This window comes from Callionymus lyra, chromosome 16, assembly GCF_982586985.1.
Source record: "Callionymus lyra chromosome 16, fCalLyr1.hap1.1, whole genome shotgun sequence".
NCBI classification, from domain to species: Eukaryota; Metazoa; Chordata; class Actinopteri; order Syngnathiformes; family Callionymidae; genus Callionymus; species Callionymus lyra.
The window spans coordinates 13,760,677-13,784,058 of NC_141833.1; the positions used below are offsets into that span (position 1 = coordinate 13,760,677).

The 23,382-nt window shown below is 42.1% G+C and overlaps 1 protein-coding gene across 5 annotated transcripts in view; it reads right to left on the reverse strand.

Annotated features, from left to right (window-relative positions):
* Nucleotides 1-23,382, reverse strand: part of LOC148063823 (zinc finger protein 521-like) — a 137,765-nt gene that overhangs the window by 25,256 nt on the left and 89,127 nt on the right. For all 5 annotated transcript variants that reach the window (XM_087811285.1, XM_087811286.1, XM_087811284.1 and 2 more), the window contains one exon: nt 8,456-8,587. In XM_087811285.1, coding sequence (XP_087667411.1) covers nt 8,456-8,587 — 132 coding nt within the window. The remainder of the gene's footprint in view (nt 1-8,455; nt 8,588-23,382) is intronic.

A 23,382-nucleotide genomic window follows, 5' to 3' on the forward strand; every position in this document is an offset into this window, starting at 1 on the left:
ATTCTTATCGTTATAATTATAATTAGTTTTTATCATTATCAATATTATCATCATTATTATTTCTTTACCCACATAATATTTCGTTTTTTTTAATAGAATTATTAACATTATTGGACGCAGCATCGGGAGCACAAGTGGCTAAGATCATTTTCATATATACAAGAAAGAAAAACAACATTTTACTCAAATAATGAATTGTTTTTAGGACAAATTATTCAATTGAATTATTTAATTACTCTATTAAATGATCAAAAAAATATATACATTCATTTAGGTCAATTATTGTTGCATGAATTGGCCTCAATCTTAACAAACCCTCCTGCAAGCATGAATATTCACTTCAATGGCTCACATACAGACGAGTCCAGAAGAGATTATGGTTCGTATGGACGGATCATAATCACACTTTCATCACAGCTTTGTGGAAGAATGAGGTCAATAGTCAGATAACGTCCATGAAAACACAACCACTGAGGGGTTCGCGTCTCGCTGCGCCGTCGTCCCGGGAGATCGAGACAAGAGTGTAATTACTAGTGATTGAGAAAGAAAACGACTGGAACACAAACAAATAAACGCGATTGTTACGAGGAAATCGACGGGAAAAAGTTCTAAGCGAGGGCGCTCACATGTTGCGGGACGAGAAACCCGGTGACGTTTTAGGAGCTAATGATGCTCTTTATTTAGCCCGACAGTGGGAACAACAAGCCGGAAAATAAACAACCGCACACACACACACACACACAAAAAAAAGAAAACTGGCGTGGCTTCAAGTGCAAAACACGGCCTCCATTAGTCTACATGGCTAATTATATTGACAATATAAATATTCATGCTGGCTGCGCTACTTATTCATGCAAAGACCCTCCGTAATACAAACACTCGCTTAAAACATATATATTTGTGTTTTAATTGAGCCATAGGCCACATCAGAAAGTGTGCGTCTCGAGTGTGCGTCTCCGAGGAACACTTCAAACGTCCCGTTTCTTATCTCCGGACCCTCGTGCTTTGAGGACGACGAGCGCGAGTCTCGGAGGGTCTTCATTTGAATTTCTTACGCCCCGAAAATAACTTTCCCTTCAAATACACGCGAGAGGAAGTTGTGAAAAAAAAAAAAAGAAAAGGTGAGCGTCCCAAATATTAGTCGACCTCGGAGGATTGTGGGTAATTACGGAGCCACTTTTTTTTTTTTTTTTTACAAGCGTGACCCGGGATAGGAAAGTTTGTATCTGGGGTAAGGGGGCGCTCGGGCGGAGAGTTGGTTCTAATGCGGGGTGCGCGACAGCTGTCTCAGCAACATGGCGGCGTGTTAACCAGAAGTGAACAAACCTTCACTAATGAACAAACAACAACTCCACGCTCCATTTCTGAAACTAATGACCACAGGAATATGTAGATGAACCCCCCGATTGTGCCAGAGGCCGCTTCGTTTTCCCTTTAAAGAGAACACGCCCCCAAAAAAGTCGAACAAGACGATGTTTGGGGTTGTTTTATCTGCCTGGACTTTGGTTGGAGCGGGTCACCACAGCCGCAGGAAGCCTTCATTATGTCTTTGGCTCGAGCCGGAGAAAGTCAATACGGCAAAAATAAAAATGGATTTAGGACCTGGGGGGGCCATCAAATACAGTTCAACGAGGCTAAAAAAACCCGACTGAGATGACATGACGGCTACGTTCAGGCTCATCCACTGAATAGTAAATGGACCGAACTCAATTACGGTACGTGACTCAAAACACGAGGGGTCATGAGTTCAAACTCTCTCACACAACAACAAGACACAGGCTCACACAAGTAGCTACGCTACATAAAATAATTGTATCGTCTCATGTCCAAACTTATGTATTCTAGACTCAAATTGAAGTCCACTTCGATGAAAGTGACCCATAGCAAAAATATATGGTCCTCAAATTTAGAGATTAATACTCAATAGTACTAGGTAACAAATGCCTCAAAGACCGGTAGCAGTCCCCCGGACCAGGGGGCGTTGGGGACCACTGCTCAAAGTCACATTAAAGTTAACTCATTTTGGTGATCCAGTTGTGGGATCTTTCATAAAATAGTACAGTTTTGTGGAGTGAAGAGACGTTTTGAAAAACCTTCTAATCATAATCTTATCCCTTCAGGGCCTAGACCCGGGGGTTTGGCAATCCGGTCCTACAAGGTCTTGGGAGGTGCAGGTTTTAGTTTCAGTGGAACAAGCACACACAGTTTAACCAATGAGGTTTCAGCTGAAAACACCAACACAGACAGTCAAACGATTACACCCGTAAGACTGATTTGGTGAAAAGGTTTCCTCTTGATTGGTGGGAACAAAAACCTGCACCTGGTTTGGCCAGCCATCGCCTGGACCCTAAACCCTAATGTATTCTTTAAACCATTCAAAAACCCTTACCCCTAACTCTTACCCCTACCCCTAACACTAGCCCCTAACACCTACCTCTATACCTAAACCTAACAACTGCTGGCCAAGCACTCACTAAGGGATATGTTAAACGATAAATGGCTCTTACTTATATAGCACTTTTCTATATTCATTACCGATAGCACTTTACACTAAGATACGCATTCACCCATTCACACACAATCACACACTGATGGGGGTAGGCTTTGACGCATCGCACCAGCTCAACCAATAAGGGGTCTTGCTCAAGGACACAACGACACAAACTCATCCGGAGCTAGGATTGAACCCGCAAATTCTCAGGCGACAAGCCAACCACTCTACCGTATGAGCTATGACGCCACACATATCACTATATCATATCCATCCATCCATCCATCCATCCAATATATGAAAGGATTATAGAGATGGCAAAAGGCTTACGGCCAACTCAAATCGCAACCATGACCCACTTTTGGTAGACGACCCACCAGTAGAGAACTACCTTAAATGTCTAGTACTTGTCAGACATTTGACCAAGATTACTTGCTAAAAAAAAATCCACAGCCAGCGGAAGAAACCGGTGGACGTTCCTTGGAATATCGGAATTCTTTACCCTGGAATCTCAGCTTTAAAATCAGTGGCGAATCCTGAGCTTCATGAAGTGGCGCGAGGGAACCGGAGTCTGAATCGTGTTCGGGAAGGCGACAAGCACGATTTTCGGAATAAGCAGTGACCGGGGGCTTCCTAGAAAGAGGATGCAGAAAATCAGGGGCTAGAATAATCTAAAGCCACATCCAAACAGGATCCGTGTCTGGCCGCTGTGTCACTCCCACTGCGCCAGCAGCCGAGAGAGAGAAAGTTTGTGGAGTTCGTTGGCCGTGGCGCCGAAGCAGACCGGAGCCGAGCGCAGCGCTGAGCCGGGGTTGGGGCGTCTGGGGGTGTCAGGGCTGAGGGGGCTGAGGGGCCAAGGTCTCCTCGCTGTGGGGGATATTAAGCCCTCTGATTAGATCTCAGGGGCCGCCCGTGGCCGACATCTTCTATACAACAAGCCCCGGCTCATCTTTATTTTGGCAGGGTGTTGCTCTGCAGGCTGCACTGCACCAATACTAAGCTGTTTGTGGAGCGAGAGGGAGGAAAAAAAAAAAACAACAACTTTATCCTTTTTCCCCCCGTCCTCCTTTTTATTTATTCACTCTCTCCGAGCTGGTTGTTTGTTTGCCGCCGCCTCCGTGATCAAGCGTCATGAAGCAAAGAAGAAAAGAAAATCTGTTAATTTTCCCGATAACCATTTAATAATTCATCGTCGGAATTCTGACATCACGCTCAAAATGTGGGCAGCGAACAAACAAAATCTAATTAAACTGCCGCAATTGTTGAAGGCTTCCCGTAGTTCGTGCGAGTTTCACGCCGTGACATAAGTGGAATATCGACTCACACACACACATGCCACTTTCATCAGACGCACTTTCTTCTGTTTTGTTTGTCTTAAGCATATATCCCCAATCACTGTTTCCACACCAGCCCTCGCCGGAGCTCCTAAGGGTGCAGGCAGACACTTCTAGCTGCAGGCTCCCCCACTTCTGAAACCTGTCAAATCTGTCCTGGGAGAGTCAGCCTCTCTCTCATCATCCAGGGGCTTATGGACCCCTTCTCCATTTACCCTCCCTCCCCGGCACCGTTCTCTCTTCCTCCTCCTCTTCCACACTTTCATCTCACATCCAAACTTGCCACTTCCTCCCAAGTTTTGTCTTCCTTTTCTCCTCTATTTTGTCTCCCCTCGACTGCTATCTGGGAGTTCTATTCCCCTCGTTCAGTCACTTTTCTTTTTTTTCCGGCGGAATGATTTGTCCTCTCCTCGGTGTGGATCGAGGATAATCAGGTACGTCAAAGAGTGACAATCACGAAGCCTTCCCGCTGCGTTTTTTTGGGGGTCACTCGGGGGAGATCAAACTCAAAACATGGGCGGCAAAAGAGAGTTTTTTTTTTTAAAATAAAGTGTAACCTTGTTCTTCATCTGAACTTTCTGTCCGTCACTGACACACCGCCTCCGATTATCCAAGTTTGGAGAATAGGGTGAGTGGGAGTTCAACATATATACGATATATTTCAATAAATGAGATGCTTGTCGAAGTGCATGACCCCCGAAATGTTGAAGACTTGACCTGGTGTTTGTTTTTATGGCCTTATAATTGTCTCCTTTTTTTGTTAAAAAGTTACATGTCTAGATTTATTTGACTTTATGACTGTGTTATAACGGTTTATGTGAAAAACAAACAGACCAAAAACTGTCTTTTTGTTTAACTAAGATCGAGTTGTTGAAGCCTTCACCTGGTTTTTAGTCTTTTCTGGCCTTGCAATTAAATACAATTGTGAGATTAACTTTTTTACAATGATACATTTCATTTCCAAATTACTCTGAGATCATTAAAGTAAAACAAATGGATTTTCTTTTCGACTTTATAACTAATAAACAAATAATGTTGTTAAATTTTAAGCATTTTTTAATTAACAGAAGAAAAAAAACTTCTCTATTTTAATACATTTTATATTGCTTTCTAAAAAGAAAAAAAAAATCAGCGCCAGACTTGACTTCTAACTAAACTTAAAATCTCTTTTTCTGACTCAATAAACTCTCAGTGAACTCATTGCAGCAGATAAAACTTTGTAATCCTGTCGTAGTGTGTGGCAAACATGCTGTAGTGAAATAAATATAAATTCAAGATTAATATTTGAGGATGAATGTGATTCTACTTTAAATAAAGAAAACAATTACAGTATATGAAATAATATAAAAGACTGAATATTATTTCGTTTTCATCTTCTGAAACATTATATTATGTAAGATTTAAAGAAGTAAATAAAACATAAAGTCTGTAAAAATGCTTATCCATTTATTCACTTCAGGTTTATGTCTACCCCAGCTACCCGGGGTTAGGTACTATCTGTAGAGATGTGTAAACAGACAACCTCTCAAACCTCTAATCAGAGTCATCAATTCATCTTTTAGATCTGTTGGAGGAAACCAGAGTGTCAAACAAACTCCACAATCCTTGGATCTGGATTGGGAACTTTTTTGCAACCCTAAGTTCTCAGCTAAAGTATGTTTATCAATTTATGAGATACATATGTCTTCGTCAACTCCAGCCCCCCACGACCTTGAGCGATAACAACTTATTCAAGTTTGTTTTTTGGTGCAAACTTGGAGAAGATAGAACAACAGCTCTGTGCTTCAGAGAGAAAGCGGAACATTCTGTATTGAGCTCTCCTTGCAAGTAAATGATTGTGACTTTAACCTTGATGTCTCTTCTTTGAGTCTCAGCTCTAACTCAGTTTCCTAACCCGACACTAAATACACCTCTTTTTTTTCCCAAACAGAAATGAACTCCACTTCCACTCAAGTCACACTTGAGGTGCAGTAACTTTCCACTACAGTTCAATCACCCCCTCAGTGGAGCCTATAAGAAGAAGAAAAAAAAAAAGGGGGATCGATAAATTCCAGTCAGCTCATATTAGTCTGAGAATCCCTTTTTTTTTTCTTCCAAATTCAACTTGAGGAAATATATTCAAGGACAGCTGTCAGCCGAGCGCTCAATTCCTCCTCCTGCTTCCTCCTCCGAGTCCTGCAACGTCAGTCCCCTGCAGGCCCGACAGAGGGAGGTCTTGCGGTCCAATCCAGTAACGTCACGCCCCCCCCCCCTGCCACACCAGGCCTTCACCCATCCGTCCGTCTTGCTCGGCGACCACCGTCCTGGGGGTGCACTCTGTCTATACCTCCTCCCCCTTATCCCAGCATCCCTCGCTCTCTCATGCGCCGTGATCGATATGGACGCGGAGGGAGTGGTGGTGGTTGGGGGGACGGTGGGGGGACGGGGGGGCGAGTGAACCTGTCTGTCAAAGCCGCCGGTGGAAAATGAAGGCTCAGATGAAGGCGGCATGCGCTGTATATTAAATGCTTATAACCCCTGTGATGGTGTGTGTGTGTGGGGGGGGGGGGTGCGGGGGGGGGATAGATAAGACCGAAAAACAGGAGCGACAGAATGAGTAAAGGCGGACAAACAAGTACAAGTATGTGATGTAAACAAGTTGAAATACAAGATTTTAATTGACAAGTTGTGCGGTGCGGAATGAAAAAAACAAAACAACAGGAAATGAGCTGAGGACGTGGAAAGTGGCGAGAAGAAGAAAAAGAAGAAGAAGAAGAGTAAAGAGCTGAGGAGGGAGAAAGAGTGAAGAGCCCGAAGTTAACGACTTTGCAGATTTCATTATAGAGATAGTTAACCCTGTTGACACTGAAGGAGGGCGCTCGCCTCTCAAGAGGAGTCTGGTCCTTCCACCTCCACGCACGGAGACAGATGAGATCATTACAGCTATCAGCACCACTGCCATCCACAATTAGCACATGTCCTCCCCCCCCCCACCACCACCACCACCACCCCTTCCACCGACCGACCCCCCCCCGCCCCCCTCGACTCTCATCGTCTTCCCCCTGGTGCTTCTTCCTCCCACCGCCCGTCCCACTTTCACCTCATGACACCTCTTCGGCCGTCTTCAGAGGGAAATTGACTAAATAAAAAGAAAAAAAAATCCAGCAAACTGCTTCACGGTTCGCTCGTCCTGATTGGTTGACCTTCGCCGACTCATCTACGTGCTTCTCACAAAGTTGAGCAGACAAATGTGGAGGGTTTTAACTTTTTTTTAGTTCTATTCCAGACACCATCACTTCCTTTATTTAGATACGTCATTCAAAGTACGGATTAGTGGTTAACTTATAAAGTAAGGAAGTAATTTGTATTTATATAGCGCTTTTCCAGACCAGGGTCACAAAGCGCTTAAACAATCAAAACAAGTATATATTTTAAAGGTCAAGATAAAGTGGATTTTGGCTCCGATTGTGGGCAATTAATTCAATATTTTTAAAATAAAAACAAATTATTTTAAGTGGATCATACAACAGTGTTAAAGGGCAACGTCCAAAACGATTGGATGGTGATATGTCGGTCAAATACTAGCCCTTTACGCTATCTTAGCTCTAGGAACAGAAAAGTTAGCGTCGACGCTACGAGGCTTTAGGAGTTTGAATAGAAAGGCTTAGAAAGGCTTTATTCATCCCCAGAGGGGAAACACACTTGGTCACAACGTCTTGAGGAACACCTACCCCCCCATTTAATGACCAAAAACCGAATGTTTTGGACAGAGTCTAACAGACTTAACATTTATTTTTAGGAATAAAAATGTCCTTTTGTCCACTCTTTAACTGAGTTCTTTAACTGTTGCAGTGCATTATGGGATTTGAGGCGCGAATCATGCTAGACGATGGATAATAGACATTATAAAATACTAAGTTGACTATAAATTTTTATTGTGAGAAGTAACTGTTTTGAAATGTGAAAGTTAGAAAATAAATAATAGTATAGTTATAGTAGTATAGTATAGTATAGTAGTAAGGTTGTCATGATTCTTTAAAAACAACCTTGGGCAACACTTTCTTTAATGATATACTGTATAAGGTACGACTGTGTATGACTCTTCCTCGGGTGTTATTAAACAAGTTTAAATTTTGCTTCTAATTTTTTTGGGGCCAAAAATAATTTCAATTAAATTGTGGTATGTGAAGTTTCTGTTAAATATTATTCCCAAAATAGAGCCTGAAAGATAAAACATATGATTCTGCGAATAACTCTTCTTCATGTGATACATTAATACATTTTTTTCTTCTTCAATAACTTATACTACTGGAATATTAATCCAACTTTTTTATTTTGACTTTTGACTCTAATTTTATCATTTTTCTGTCTTTTTGGCTCCTAACAATACAGATCTAAATTAGAACAACTGACAGGTGTTTATTATATTTTTGTAACCTGGATTTATCCTTGGTTTCTCATTGTATGTATTATATTGTTATTTATTTTTAGTTTTTTTTCTCATCTCTACCTGTTATTAATGCAAAGGCAGTCAATTATAAATGAAAAATCAATGAAAACTGTTTTGAAACAAACACAATAAATGAATATGAATCCCAGTTTTCCCTGCTTGTGCGGCACTGAATAAGAAATAAACATGAGCGCCACCAACCTGTGAAACAAACGGGGCACTTGAAGGTTCCGCCCATTCCCTCGAAGCTGTGCTCGATCAGGTGGCATTGAAGCTTCGCCGGCGAGTCGAACGACTGACTGCAGAGCTTGCATTCATGATTCAAGCCTTCCTCTGTGGACGGGAGAAGAAAAAAACAAGACACATGAAATGTCAGGAGGAGAGAGCAAAGTTTTTTTTCATCTGTTTCATACGAAATTTTTAAATTTAGACCTCCTTCCTCGCCCGCTGTGACCGCCATGACTCATACAGGAAATGGAATAATGAGTGATCTGCTCCCATTTGGCTTCAACTGGTCGACCAGCTGGGCCGCTAATCGCCGAGACGACCGGCCTCGCGCTCCAGACACGGAGCACGTCGACTCCATGATTAACTTACGCCCGCGACTGTTTACTTGTTCACGACGGCGCACGATGATGACATCATCATCATCCACAAAAAGAAAAGTACAGAAAGTGGTAACCCTAAGTTTTATCTTTTCGTCGTCGGTCGCCACACACACACCTTTTCCCGGCGCCACGCCGCCGCCGTGTTTTAAATAAATGTCCCACAAAGCTGCGAGGATCTGCTGACTCGGACTTCTAAAAACTGCCCATCTCCAGTGAGTCGATAAAAGGCCGCTGCCATGGGGCCGCGACCGGTGCTTCATCAAACTCCTGCCAGGCCCGGGCAATTGGGCTGCTGGTGCGAGGAGGGATCGGGGGGGGGGTTTTGGGGGGGCACACACACACACACACACACACACACACACACACACACACACTGGGGACTCATCTGGAGTTTATCCCGGGGTCTCCTCGGCCCACGTGGGCTTGCTGGCATCGAAAACAAATAAACCCTCACCAGCTGTGACCGGTCTAATAACTGAGCAACTTTTTTTAATTTTGAATATCAGACACAATCACCTCAGTACTACTAACTAGTAGTACTGATGAGTAGCTATAGTTATGCGCTTATTCCAGACCAATTCCTTAAATGTCTTAATATGAAACTAAGGTACAATATGTGGATTAAAAGTAGTGCCAAGGAAAACCCTATTTGTGTTCTGCAAACATAAGTTAGCATCGATGTTGGACAGCTCACAACGTTTTGATGAACATCTACCCCCCATTTACATATTTGGATCCACTCTATTGCATTATGGAACTTGCTTTAGAGAGGTTAGTCCATGAGTATAAAGGGCACTTCAGTCAGCTTGGTTACCCTCTCACGAGTGCTACTGGGGTCCTACTTCTTGGGCTAAAAATGGCCGCCAAGTGCTGCGTCTCTGTACTTAACCTGATTTTTAATTCTTTATTCTTCCACAAATGGACCTTATCTTGGTCTTGGGAAGGTTTTAAACCAAATTAAAAGCTCTGTAGCTCAAATGATAAGCAAGGTACAGACTTTTAAAAGTCGCAAGTCTGAACATTTTGGCTTTTATTTAGCCTTTAGCAGTGTTTTCGTAATCTGTCAAGATTGTACGGAAAAAGACGCTCGATTTTAATTCAGGGGCAATGTGACCCGAAGGCCCCAAAAAAGGGGGTTTGTGGTATCCTAGCAACACAAGGTAAGCTAGCAAAAAAAGGGATACCTCGAAATTGGTTTTAGGGCCTTTGGGTCAACTTGACCCTGAGATAACACGAGGGTAAAGCTGTCAAAAACAGTTCTCTTTGTAAAGCTTTGGTTAAAGTCCCTGAGAAATGCTGGGTACTTGAGTTAGTCGACATAAAATACCACGCTGACCATTTTAAAGAAAAAATTCAAAGTTGTTTCGATTATTTGAGAAAACCTTTAATTATCTGTCGCTTTAATCACTTGCTTTACTGCTATACATACTAAAAACATAAGGTACAACAGCGAATGAATCTTCATCGGGTGCTATTCACAATGGTTGTCATTTTTCTTTTTTAAAAATCCTTTAAATGAAACTGTAATATCTGAATTTTCAGTAAGGTTTTAATCCCGAAATAGAGCCATGAAGCATTTTTTATAGACTATATTGTGTTTATAAGTTGCGTCGTCGTCTCTAACATCTGTCCTGGCGAGGCGTCATGATTCATAATGCAGAAGAGCTGACGCGTCGCAGCGGCTCGTTGTTTGTCCGACATGTGAATCATCATGTTTTGCTGCAGCTGCTCCCGTGATCCACGTGTGCTCAGCAGACTGTGCAGCCGGAGAACAAGGTAGAAATGGCAGAGGCGGCGAGAAAAACCCTCGGCTGCACTCTTTTGATCACGACTCTCCGCCGGCGTGTCGGGGATGAGGCCGAAGAAACGAGGAGGTCAAGCATGCTTGCGGGGGGGGGGGTGGGGGGGGGGGGGTTCGCGGTTTCCACTCCTGCGACGTGGCGCCGACCCTGAGTTGACCTCCGAGGGTGCTGCCGTCGCTTGGTTACGCAGCCTCAGGACCGACTGCTGAGAGTGTGTGTGTCAGCATTGATTGATCGGACGGAGACAACATGTTGCACTACAAGCTCCGTTCATTCATCGCTTAATGACTACGACTGTATCTGTCGGTTGATTTTACGGGTGTTTTTTACTCAGATTAAATATGAAATAAAAGAAAACATATATTATTATTACTTCATGTTATGTTTAGAACTCTAAAATGACATAAATTAGCAACATTTGATGACAGATTTTGACTATTTTTCACGATGAAATGCTACATTTTCTTTTTTATTACTCAGGTTTTTAATTAATAAGTGTCATTTCTAGAGTTTTTTAGCTGGTATTGTAATATTTGACACAGTTTCTATATTGTCTTACGCATATCACTTAGTGAAAGTGCGAAACCACACTTCAAACTAGACTTTTTAGCTTAATTTAATTGGAAAGTTTTGTACAAACAGACACATAATGATGATACAATAGAGTCCAACATCTATTTAACACACACTTAAATCAACACAATATTTGAATTTTGACAGAGTCATCATCCCTGCTTTTAGTTTATATTATTTATGTTATTATATTATATTTTATGTTTGTTGTTTCTTTCCATTAGTCAGCGACAGATCAACAAATAAAAACATATATTTAAGTCTCTTTAAGGCTCTTTCTATTCTCTTTTTTTTGTTTGCCGATGATCTTAAAATAATAATAATTCCTCCTGCACCTTCGCAGGGAGACAGACAGAAAAAGGTTGAGGAAGTAATTGAGTTTTGACTGCGGGTCTATGATGAGTAATCTGCGCTCGCTACTGCAGCGGCAGCGCGGCTGAGTTTGTATTCAGCAGAGTAACAGGGGTTGAATCAGGCTGCCAGCCCGGTTCTTAGTAGGAGCCCACAGGGAGGAAGTCAACTCGCTTGCTCCAGGAGCTGCTTCACTCAGTTGAGGTCACTTCCTGTCACTCCCCCACCAACCCTCCCAACTCCACTTCAGCATCTCGGCCAATCGGGCGCCGACGTTTCCCGAAAGCCTCGCCCTCTCTCGGTGCACTAAACAGACTCTGGATATAGTTACAGGGCCACCAGGGACCGTCATCTCTCTCTCCTCATCGCTCCCTACTCCCACTCACTGTTCCGGCGTCTCCCGGGTCTTCGCCGCCGCCGCCACCCTGTCCCCCTGCTCTCCTAAGAAAATCCTTTAGATGAGAGCTGCTCCTGTGCCTGCTCCCTCTAAGCATCTCTGACACCAGCAAAGTAAGCCCATCTGCATATCCACAGGGCCTTGCGTTCCTGTGGCTCATGGTTTATGTATTTCACAGCTCCTTAAAACACAAACGCCTAATATCTCTCCCATGCGGAGGACATGAGTGGGAAAAAAGAAGGGCTCTGAAAAGAGGAATGGTCTTTATTTCTCCTTGCTGTTTACTTTTTTTTTTTTTTTTCCCCTCTTCTCTCGTCTGGCCTGAAGTTGCTGTTGAAGGTTGTTCGGGACACTGGGGTGTACACGTCTGGCTTGCAGATCATTTCGGTGTAAACGATATGTAGAGATATTTTACAGTCGCCTGACAGTGAGGGAGCGACCGCGGCTGAAGTGACTGTAATTGCGGAGGGTTTCCTTTAATTAAAATCTTATTTCATTTTCCAGCGCTCGCTCGTCTACTCCGGTTTTGAAACAAGATCCACAGAGAGTTAGAAAGTGTGATTCGGGACTTTTTTTTTTTGTTAAGGATTGAAAGGTACTAGACTTGTTCCACTTGTTGACCAAACATACCCATTTGTTTATTGACTTAATAAGTTCGCCTCTTACTCCTTTTACAGAGTAGCAAGGGACTAGAAGCTATCCAAGCTAGATAGGGCAATAGGCAGTAGCAAGTAGCTACAGTATGTTCAGAATAAACAAACATTATTACCCAATTAAATCCAAAATAAATAAAGACTATTCTGACTACATACAACAATGTATATCAACAATAACTCCAGTTCTAGGAAATAAAAAAATCATGATCTTTGTTTATCATCGCAAAATCTTCGGTCTTGAATTCCCGAAAAATATGTTAATGACATCAAGGGAATACTTCAATTCAAAGTGTTTGTTTGCAATTGGCGGAATCGAACGTTATGTGGCGCCCAAAACAGGAAGTTGCCATGTGTTTCTTGAACAGGAAGTGGTTGATAGTTGCCAAAACAAGAAGTAGCAAAAATGATGCCAAAATACTGAATGTTAGCTGAATGTTGACTAAACAACTTAGCCAATTGTCAGACAAACAGAAAGTCGCTTACTGTTTGTTTGACAGGAAGAAGTCAAATGTTTCCTGAAAAGGGAGTAGGTGATGGTTACTAAAACCGGAAATTTTGCTTGACCATCCAGCTGAATACTGCCAGAACAGGTAAACGCTAAACGTCATCTGAACAACAAGTACTCTAATCAATTGTTTCCAAAACAGAAAGTAGCCAACTGTCTGTTAGACAGGAAGTAGTCCATCTTGGACAGGAAGTAGGTAACAGTTACTACTAAACAGGGAGTAGCCAAATGTTGCTTGACCAGTATGTAGATGATTGTTTACAGAACAGGTAAAAGCTTAATAGCAGCCTAGTGTTTGTTGGACAGGAAGAAGCCAAGTGTTTTTTGCACAGGAAGTAGCCAAATGTTTCCTGACCAGATTGTAGCCGAGTTTCGCCAGTAAAAGGTAAAAGTGGAATGTCGTCCGGACAGAAAGAAGGTGTGTACTCTCGATGTTAGAAGTAGCTTATTGTCGCCGCAAACATAAAGTAGCCAAGAGCTTGTTGGACAGTAGTGAAATGTTTCTTGAACAGGAAGTTGGTGTTAGTTGCCAGAATAGGAAGTAGCCAAATGTTGCCTCACCAGCTCGTAGTCGAGTGTTGCCAAAACAGGTAAAGTCAAATGACGGTCGAACAGAAGGAAGTTGTATATCATCAGAAGTGGCTAAGTGTTGTTCGACAGAAAATAGCTGAAGTACAGTAGTAAACAGGAAGTTGTCAAGAGTTTCCTGAACAGGAAGTAGGCTCTGACAGTCCCCGAATGTTGCCTGAAAATGCACTGCAAATTCTCTAGTGTCCTGCCCATATTCACACATGCAACTTTTTGTCTCATTTTAGTAGCAATGACCACAAACACAACAGCTGTTTAAATAATAATAAGGTGTCCAAGAGGAGAAGAATTCCTGTGTAGACGGTAAAATAGTTTGGGGCTTAAGAACATCCTAATAAAGAAATCGTGAACTTGCCCTTTAATTGAGCGAACTGACAAACGTCACCGTTGAAAAACTAACTTCAACAAATAGTCGTCAACATGCCAGACATTCATTAAGGGCGTGCAGAAAAGGTGGCGTTAAGTGAGCGTGTTCACCTGCCAGTGTGTGTGTTGCACCATCTGTCAGCTACAATTCCGCCTGATGTTTGAGTTGTTTGTTAATAACTAGACTTCGTTTTTTTTCGGAGGAATCACTGCTGTATATATACAACCCACCAAGGGATTGCGGATGGTAGCAGAGTAGACAGCTTCAGGCCTGTAAACAGTAGGTGGGTTTACTTCTCTCGTTCTCTCGGCGGGGACTATCCATTAACAGATAATGGGGGGAAAATCAGAGTGATTAAGGCCCAGGGAATTATGGGTGAATACAAATTGACTCCACCTCCATGCGGTGTGCTCTCTTGAGGTGGAAGCCCTGATCGTAAGATACAAACTAATTTCGGAACTACTGCAAGGCCCATTAAGGGTTTGAGAACGATGTGGATGGGGGTTGGAAGGTAGGTAGGTGGGAGCACAAAGGGATGGACCCCCCTCTGGAAGAAGGCTGATTGGGGAAATGGCGCCTTGGGGAACGTGGGTAATATCTATTTCCTGCACGCACAGTGTGTGGAGAAAACACACCAAAAAGCAAGCGTTTAATCAAAGTGTCTAGAAATGTCACACTTTGACAGAGCTGATGGAAATACAGACGGAATAATTAAAGGGATAGAGAAGCAGCAGGAGAAAGGGAGAGTGTGTGGAAGCTAAGCGGGCATGTAAGGGATATATTCAGTTCTGCAAAAGAAAGTACAGGCAAACATGTCAGGTCCCGAGTTCAGGACATGCCCGACACCGTTTTCTAACCTCCAGGGTGAGGAAGGAGGATAAGGTGAGCTTGGCCGGGTCCTGTCAGTTGTGACAGTACCCTCGCACATCAAGTGATTCCGGGGGTACAAGTCTCCAGGAGGATGTAGGTCGTGACGCGTGGCAGCATCGATGGAGGTAATAATCAGAGAAAAGTCCTGCCCCCCCTTTTGCTAGGGTCCGCCACTTGGTGTGCCTACATGAAGAGACCCCCCCTCCTGGCAAGACGAGGGTCGGTGGAAAACCCCAAACTGACAGGTTTTTGTGTCGAGATAAACATGCGTGACGCTCGGAAAGATGTTACAAAAGGTTTAGCCGAGTAGAACAGTTGGCCAAACACAGAGGACAAAAACACCGCGCAGCCTACCGTTTCTAATGAAAACACACTGCCGTCCACGGTTCAGTAACTCGCAGGATATGGACAGTAATATGATGTCGGGAAGAATACAATCGCAGAATTTTTAAAAAATGCCTTTAAAAAACATTTTCTCCGTGTCTACCAACACTTACTGATGTATTTCATATAAATATATTAATTTAAAGCCTCTTTAGCTTCAATCACGTGACACGCTAACATACGACGACACACAAGCAATTGCATTTAAAGGAAATAAACAATAATATGGCGATGGATTAACAACAAGGTCTCTCTGGGGGTTGAGGAGGAAGTGGTTTTTGAATTAGTTCTTTACTTATGGTGCCATATTTTAATGACATGTTTACAGTTTGATGAATCAGTCCTAGCAAAGGCTGTTCAAGCAAATAGTCAACAACCTACATATAGAACAGATAGTTTTAATAATAAAAATAAATAATAATAAAATAAATAAAATAATTTAGTAAGAAGAATTAATAAGGTTTCATTTGACTTTCCAAAAATGTCTTCTGTAAATATGTCTTAAAAGTGTAAGATAATTATTGATTTTCTGAGACTCTTATTTTATCTCTTGTTTATCTCTATGTTGTCTTGACCTTTTAAGTATTTATTTTATTGGGTATTTTTTAAATGATTAAGCGCTTTGTGACCCTGGTCTTGAAAAGCGCTATAAAAATATGTATTATTTACTTACATTGAAGTACTTCACACTTCATTTGGTTTTTTTCCTTCTTTTAAAAAAACCCCTGTATTTTTTAAGAGCTCATGAAATTGATCAGACATAAAATAGATTAATATTTTAAACAAGATTATATGTGTGTATTTTCCAGTGTTACCTTATCTATTAAGATTAATAAAGTCAGAAATTACAATAATTCTGATTCGAGAAAAACTGTCATTGAAGGAAACAAAGGTATTTGAAGGAAGTGTTTGGCGAAAGTGGAGATAAAAAGAAAAATTGAGCAAGATTGAAACAAAAACATTACAATCTGACGTACACTTCCTGTTACAGACAGTTGTGACCTGACTATTAAAAGATATTGCCTCCTTGTGTGATCGAGTTTGACCTGTTTCTTTCTTTTTTTCAACACAAACTTCCATTAAAGCCTCAAATAAAAACTAGTTCAAAAGGCTGACTTGTGCTGAATAACAATGCATTTCTGTTTGGCCTGCAACTTTGACTCTTGCTGTGATTAAGTGTGCCGCTCCTGGTATAGATTTTTTACAATTGTTTTCTTCCTGCAGAAGCTTTGTTTCATGTTTACGACAAAGGAAAACTCAATAGTACAATATGTGCATTTGTGTTGCGGTGGGAGCTTCTCAAAAAAAGGAATCGTTTCCCCTGGTCTGCAATAACCGCCTGTTCTTCCCACCCAAGCCAAAAGAACATGGTCAAATGTGTGTAGGTCACAGTGGTGCAAGAGCCCCCCCCCCTCAACAAAAAAAAAAGAAGAAACAAAGGCCAGAATACTTGTTAAAGAATGATGTGTAGGCACTGCTGCTGCGGGCAGGTATGGAAGTCCACTGGGGACAAACAGTGCAAGCTGGTGAGATGAATTGCATGGGAGTATCGGACCCCCTGCAGCCACACAAGCACCATTCTACGCTGAAAAGCTCTAATTTACTCCATACATGCCTATTCTAAACGGCACGGATTTGTCTTGTTACCGAGAAATAAAAGGTCAAGTGTCTGCACTTTGCAACTGTTCAATAAAGTTTTTAACGCGAGAGAATCTTTTAATTAACGGTGGAGGAGAACGAATCGATCCGCGAAACTTATAATTTATTCTTTTTTTATGCGGGGTTAAGAATGCTAGTGTTAGCAATACTTTTCTCGTAGTGTCTTGACCTTTTAAGCATTTATTTTATTGGGTATTGTTTTGATTGTTGAAGCGCTTCATGATCCTGGTCTAGAAAAGCACTCTACAAATATTACTTACTTACTTTACTTTTAACAACAACAATACTTTTACGTCCATTATCGGTTGATTTCATGGATCGTTCCATTAGTGACTTCGGTCCAGCAGACTTAAAGTCATAGTTCACCCAAAATTCACCTTTCCTTTTTAAGAGTAATTGAAAAAAAGTTTAAGCATTTTGATGTAGCAACAGGATTTCAATCGTTGTCCACAGTGTACCTCGTGTACCTCCATACTGCTCGTCTTCAAAGCCAATCTTGTATTGAGGCCTCGACGTTAGGAATTCTTCTGGAAAAAGGCAGTTTCTTTTGGGTCTGTTTTTAGCGGATGATGCTAGGCTAGCTGCGAGGCCAACATCCTACGCAGACAGGAAGTACTCTGGATAAACATCGCGAGCGCTTCTAGTGTAGAAGCCTAGACAGTAGATTGGAATTTCGGGTGAACTTACCCTTTAAGTCGGTCGGAATTGTTTTTTTCAAAACAACTATTACTATAACAACTGAGTACCGTGTTTTTCGGACTACAAAGCGCACCGGGTTAAGAAGCGCAGTATCAATGAATGGGTATTCATTAGCTACACCGGATTATACCGCGTATTAAGTGTGGTGCGGCATCGTTGGTATAGTCCGTGAGGCTCCTGACTATGGACTGACTATTTTGAGTGTAGCCCATAAAACTTGTTCGGGATCACTAAGAACAATCAGTATGAATACATAAGGCGCACCGGATTCTAAGGCGAACTCTCGACCAAATAGTCCAAAAGTGCTACCACTTTCTTTCCAGTTTGTTGTGTTAAAAAAAGTTGGGGCTCACCCGCGGCCGCCTCGGACGGCGTGAAGCCGAAGTCAAGCATGTGGCTCGAAGGTCCGCGCGAGAAAGATGGCGAGACCCCTTGGCAAGGCTCGCCGCGTGGAGCGGCGTACAATTAGCAAGCCCCAGCGTTCTGCCAGCTTATAATTATCAGTGCTTTCCTTAATTGACTCCCTTAGCCTGCTGCAGAGGGACCCCTCCCTGTACCCCCACACCCCCCCTAGCTCAACGTAGGCCGCCAAAGCGCCATGCCGGGCTCTCCAAAGTCATTTCAGAAAAAGCGTTCATATTTTCAACACAGACACACACACAAAAAAAAAAAAAAAAACTGGGGGGGAACATTTGGTGAGTGAGAATTCATCATCAGGTGTCTAGAGGTTTTCCTTAATAGAAAAGCTGAGTCCCACTGAGCGCGCTCCGTGCGGCGGCCAGCCACGCATGCTCAGGACCAGCAAGCCGCCGCTCGCAGCGGGGCCGTAAGACATTAGCATAATTTTATATAACACAGGCACCCGCGCTGGAAATTTAATACATCTCAGCAAATACGAGACAGGCGTTTTGCATAATTCTTCTCTCATTCGCCACAATTCTCTCTCCCCTTTTTTTTTTTTGTTCGTCTTGTCCATGTTTCGCTTCCCTGTCTCGCCCTCCTACCCCCCCCCCCCCTCAACCTCTCCCGTCGCCCCATGGTGCTGCTCTCAATAGGAGAGGGGAAGTTCATTACCTCAGCTAAATCAGAATTAGTCCCTTCATTTTGACGGGGCGAACTTCATTAGAAAGGCCCTTCCTTAATCCAGCGGGGAGGACTGATGAATCTACATGGGGGCAATAATTTGCTTCACGCAGCACATTCAGCCACTTCCTCCTTTCTCGTTGTGTTGCCTCCTTCTCCCCCTCTGTCTTTCTAGCTTCGTGCACTTTTTTTTTTTTTCGGTCACATTTTATGAACCCAACCGAAGAGTAGAAAAAAAACACACAAGAAAGAAGGGAAAAAACACCTGCATATAATTACCTAATGGCAGCAGTGAGGGTGTAAAGAATGAGTTATGCCGTTTGGAATGTCCCCGTCTCTCCCCGGCAGGCTTCGAGGGGCCTCTGCTGCGGCGGCGGCCATAACGGATTTTGGCCCGAGCTCAAACGCAGACGGAGCGAGCCGGGTCGCCGGGTTTGAAACCACTATTCACTTTACAACACCATGATTATGTTATAAAGCAAGAAAAGGGTGTCGAATAACAGACCTTTTTTCTGTTTTTTGCGAAGGAAAATTCACTAACGCAACCGGGACTTAAATACACAAATGTTACTGTTCAGTGGGATGTTTTCTTTTAAAACATGAACATGAGTCTAAATTGATGACAAAAGTCGTCCTCTTTAAACTCCTTGATCAAGTTTCGTGACATCTGCGACCTTTTGGGCCACATGGAAGAACCAAGCAGGCCAGATTTGGCCCCCGAGCCTTGAGTCCCACTTAAGTTTTTTCACCATTACTCCGTATAAACACAATTGTTAAATTACAAATTGTATATATTTGCATTAGGCCACAAGGTGGAATAGTGGTCACAGTAAAAAAGGTTGCTGGTTCACTCCCCGTGGTCGGGTTTCCTCCCACAGTCCAAATACATACAGAGGACAATTGGAGACTTGGGGAAATTGTCCAAAGGTATGAGTGTATGTGTGACTGGTTGTTAACTTTATGTGTTCTGCGACAGACTGGCGTCCTGTCCAGGGTGTCCCCTGGCTCTCGCCCTAAGAAGCTAGGATAAGCATCCGCCCCCCCATTAGGGAATATGGGGCAGAAAATTAATTAATGAATCTAATTGGATGCACGATGGATAAGTGGATCGGGTGATGCCTCACAGAAAAAAATAATGTTGCTGATTCAAAGTGTCTTTCGCCATAAGTAGCTGGGAATGGCTACTTAACCCTGAATAGTGAATATGTGGAAGTAAATAAATGAATAAATATATAATTGCAATATTCGCTCAGTTATCTAGAATATATGTAGTAAGGATTTTACAAATGAAAGTGGACCGGATTCTTTAAATGCTTGTTTAACACTTTTTGTGATGTTGTGCGAAAACAAACGTGTATGTGGTATCCTTTGTGTTATTTCTGGGGTCAAGGTGACATGTTTGCCCTTAAACAAATGTGTATGTGGTATCCGTTGTGTTATCTCAAGGTCAAGGTGACCTGGTGGCCCGAAAACAAATGTGTAAATGGTATCCCTTTTGTTATCTCTTGGTCAAGGTAACCCGCTGGTCTGTAAACAAATGTGTTTGTGGTATCCCTTGTGTTATCTCTGGGTCAAGGTGACTCAAATGCCCAAAAAATAATGTGTTTGTGGTATCCCTTGTGTTATCTCTGCATCAGGGTCGTCGTTCACCTGTCCGGGCCTCCGGGTGAGCTTGACCAAGAGATAACACAAGGGATACCACAAACACATTTGTTTTCAGACCAGGGTTGTAACTAGTTTTTATTACCTTATAGTTTGTCAAGGTTGCATGGACTTGAACACATGAGGAAATGAATATTAAAGCAATTAAAAAACTGTGAAAATAAGTTAAAATTAACTAAAATTAATGACACAATTGAAAAATGGGAAACGGGAAACAAAGGCAGATATAGAAATAGATCTTTTGAACACAAATGTTTGGATCTGTTTGGGGGAAAAGATCCTCCACAACTTCTTCAGAACCTAAAAGAGACGTCTGGACTGACGGAACCGACGTGTTCCTAAAGACCGCGAAAAGACAATCGAACGCTGGTGTGTCACGGAAACGCAGCTAACGGGGCAGTGAAATAAACTCCCGGTGCAAAAAAACAACCGGTCCAGAGGACGAGGCGAGCCGGACCGCACACCCCCGGCGCCTCGCAGATGTGCAGCACAAGCCGTCAGGATTGTTAGGTGGTGTCGAGTTGCCGTCCCCCTACCCTCCCCCACGCGGCGCCCCCGCAGCCCTCGCTCCCTCATCACCTCTACACGGGAGTCCTCTGAGTGGTAATCTTGTCCCTCGAATGTGAAATCTCCGACAGCGGTGCCCCGCACTTCTACCCCCTTCCTCTGCGGCTGATGGGTAAATTGGAATGGCGCACCCTGCTGGTGCAGAGAGCTCCGAACAGACAGCGGCACACACATGCTGAGGCCCCCCCCTCGCACTTTTTCTATCTAATAAAGTGGACATGCACACTCTTTCCCAAGCTGCAATATCCATGCGCAGACACAGACGTACAGACCCATAAACAAACAACACATGTGCAAGGAACGTGTTCCATGCGTGATCCGTCGTCGTGGCCATCTGCATCAATATTGAACATGGAAGTACGACAGAGACACAAGTTGACAAATGTTCAAATCACCTGGATCTGAGGAGAGCCTGTGCAGGTTTAATGACTTTTATAATGAAGGTTCTTACTCTCGTTTTTTTTCATTTGTTATAAGACTATAATATATGATATATAAACGTGTAACATGTATTTTCACTTCAAAATAGGGTGATTTAATACATTTTAAAAGAATATATTTTCAACTGAACATCTGATCTGTATATATTTAATATATTTATATATTTATATTAAAATTTATCTGAATGATTTTTGCTAAAAAACACAGTTTGTATTTCAATATGCTTGATCGGCATAAGATTTAATTTTCTTTTAAGTTGGAAACCGTGAAGAAACAGGTGCGTAAACAGCTTTTCAAACAAATTAAATAGTGGAATTCTAACAATAAATAATTAATTACAATAAAAATAAGATATTTTATTTATTTTAATTTGAAAAGAAAAGACCCAATCGAAATACGCATTAATATTCAAATTTTACTTCCGATTTATTAGAACAAATGAGTTTTTGAAAGTCAATATAATAATGCTGTGTTCACTAATTCATCACCAGACTGAAAAACAGGAAATAACCATTAAAAAAACGTCACAGGGTCACACAGGGGTCGCAAGAAGACATCAGGCATTACGAATCGAGCCCAAATGTAACTGCAAACAAAATAATTTTAAATAACGTATCATTTTAAATAAACCCTTTTGAGTAAGAAATATGAATTTAAAGAGATTTCATGAATTTAATATTAAGCTACAGTCGAGAACATTTTTGATTTAAAATACAGTTTCTGCATCTAAACATGAAAATAATATTTATGTAAAATAATATTGAATAATAAAAGCTAGCTCAGTCTGAACTGTGCTTCTATGCGTCAACATATGATAGAAAAAGATAAAATAGTTGTTTATATCATGAGTTTGAAACAGCATTAAAAAAAAAAAAAAAAAAGTTAGCTCAAGCTCATGAAATATTGTTTATAAAAAACGGCTTCCTATTGTTTTGCAACGTTCCGAAACTTGTATTCTTCAGGGGCTGGATTTACTGCCTGGGGCTTTCAGTCCATCTATCTTTCTCTGCTCTTCAGTTCATCTGCGGAAAGCAAGCATGAAGGCTGGAGCCCTGGACCCGGCAGTCCTGCAAGAGTCAATGGGACCTGAAGGGGCTAAAGATCAGCGCAGAAGACGCCACAGAGGCCCTGCTGTCAGAGGCAGTGCTTCCACGGGACCAGGGCTGAGGGGAGAGCCAGCCCGAGACATGACATACATTTCATTACACTTAAACCAACTGTGGGTTCAGCCGAGAGCCCGGGATTTTTCAATGCGGTCTCGGAGGAGGGAGTAAGTAGAAGGTATAAGAGAATACTTTCCACAAAAGAACACAATGGGTAGGTGGACAAAAGGCGGGCGGCTGGACTAATTGCTCTGGGGCTTGTGGTAATATTTAAGTACTTTGTTTAAAGCTTAATTTACAACCCTACATCACTCCAGTGAAAAGAAACACCTAAAAAATTAATCTGCAATCTTCTGTTACATTTAAAAGGATATTAGGGGACGGTTTATTGTTCGTTTTATACTAATGGACTCGTCTCTTCTTTTTCTTTTTTTTTTTCGAAATACTTTCTGATGAAGAACAAAAAAGAAGTGGAGATGAACAAAGATATCATACTAGTTCCAAAATAATCCCTAGATATATGTAATCGCTTGACTTTATTTTTTTTACTTAGTGTCGTATACTTGTGTTAACTGTAAACAACAGAGAAATGATGCCAAAACTAACTGTAACTTCGTCTGTAAATAAGACATTTCAAGAAAATTTCAATGAAAGTGTCATTGTTACAGATTACAAATAATCGTGGGGGCAGCTACCAAAGCAAAGACGCCCAGATTTAACAACTAAATTGGTTCAAATACTTTATACATTGGAAACTAGTGTCATTTAGCAACAGACAGTTATTTCTTCAATATAATTAAATGACAGATGGAG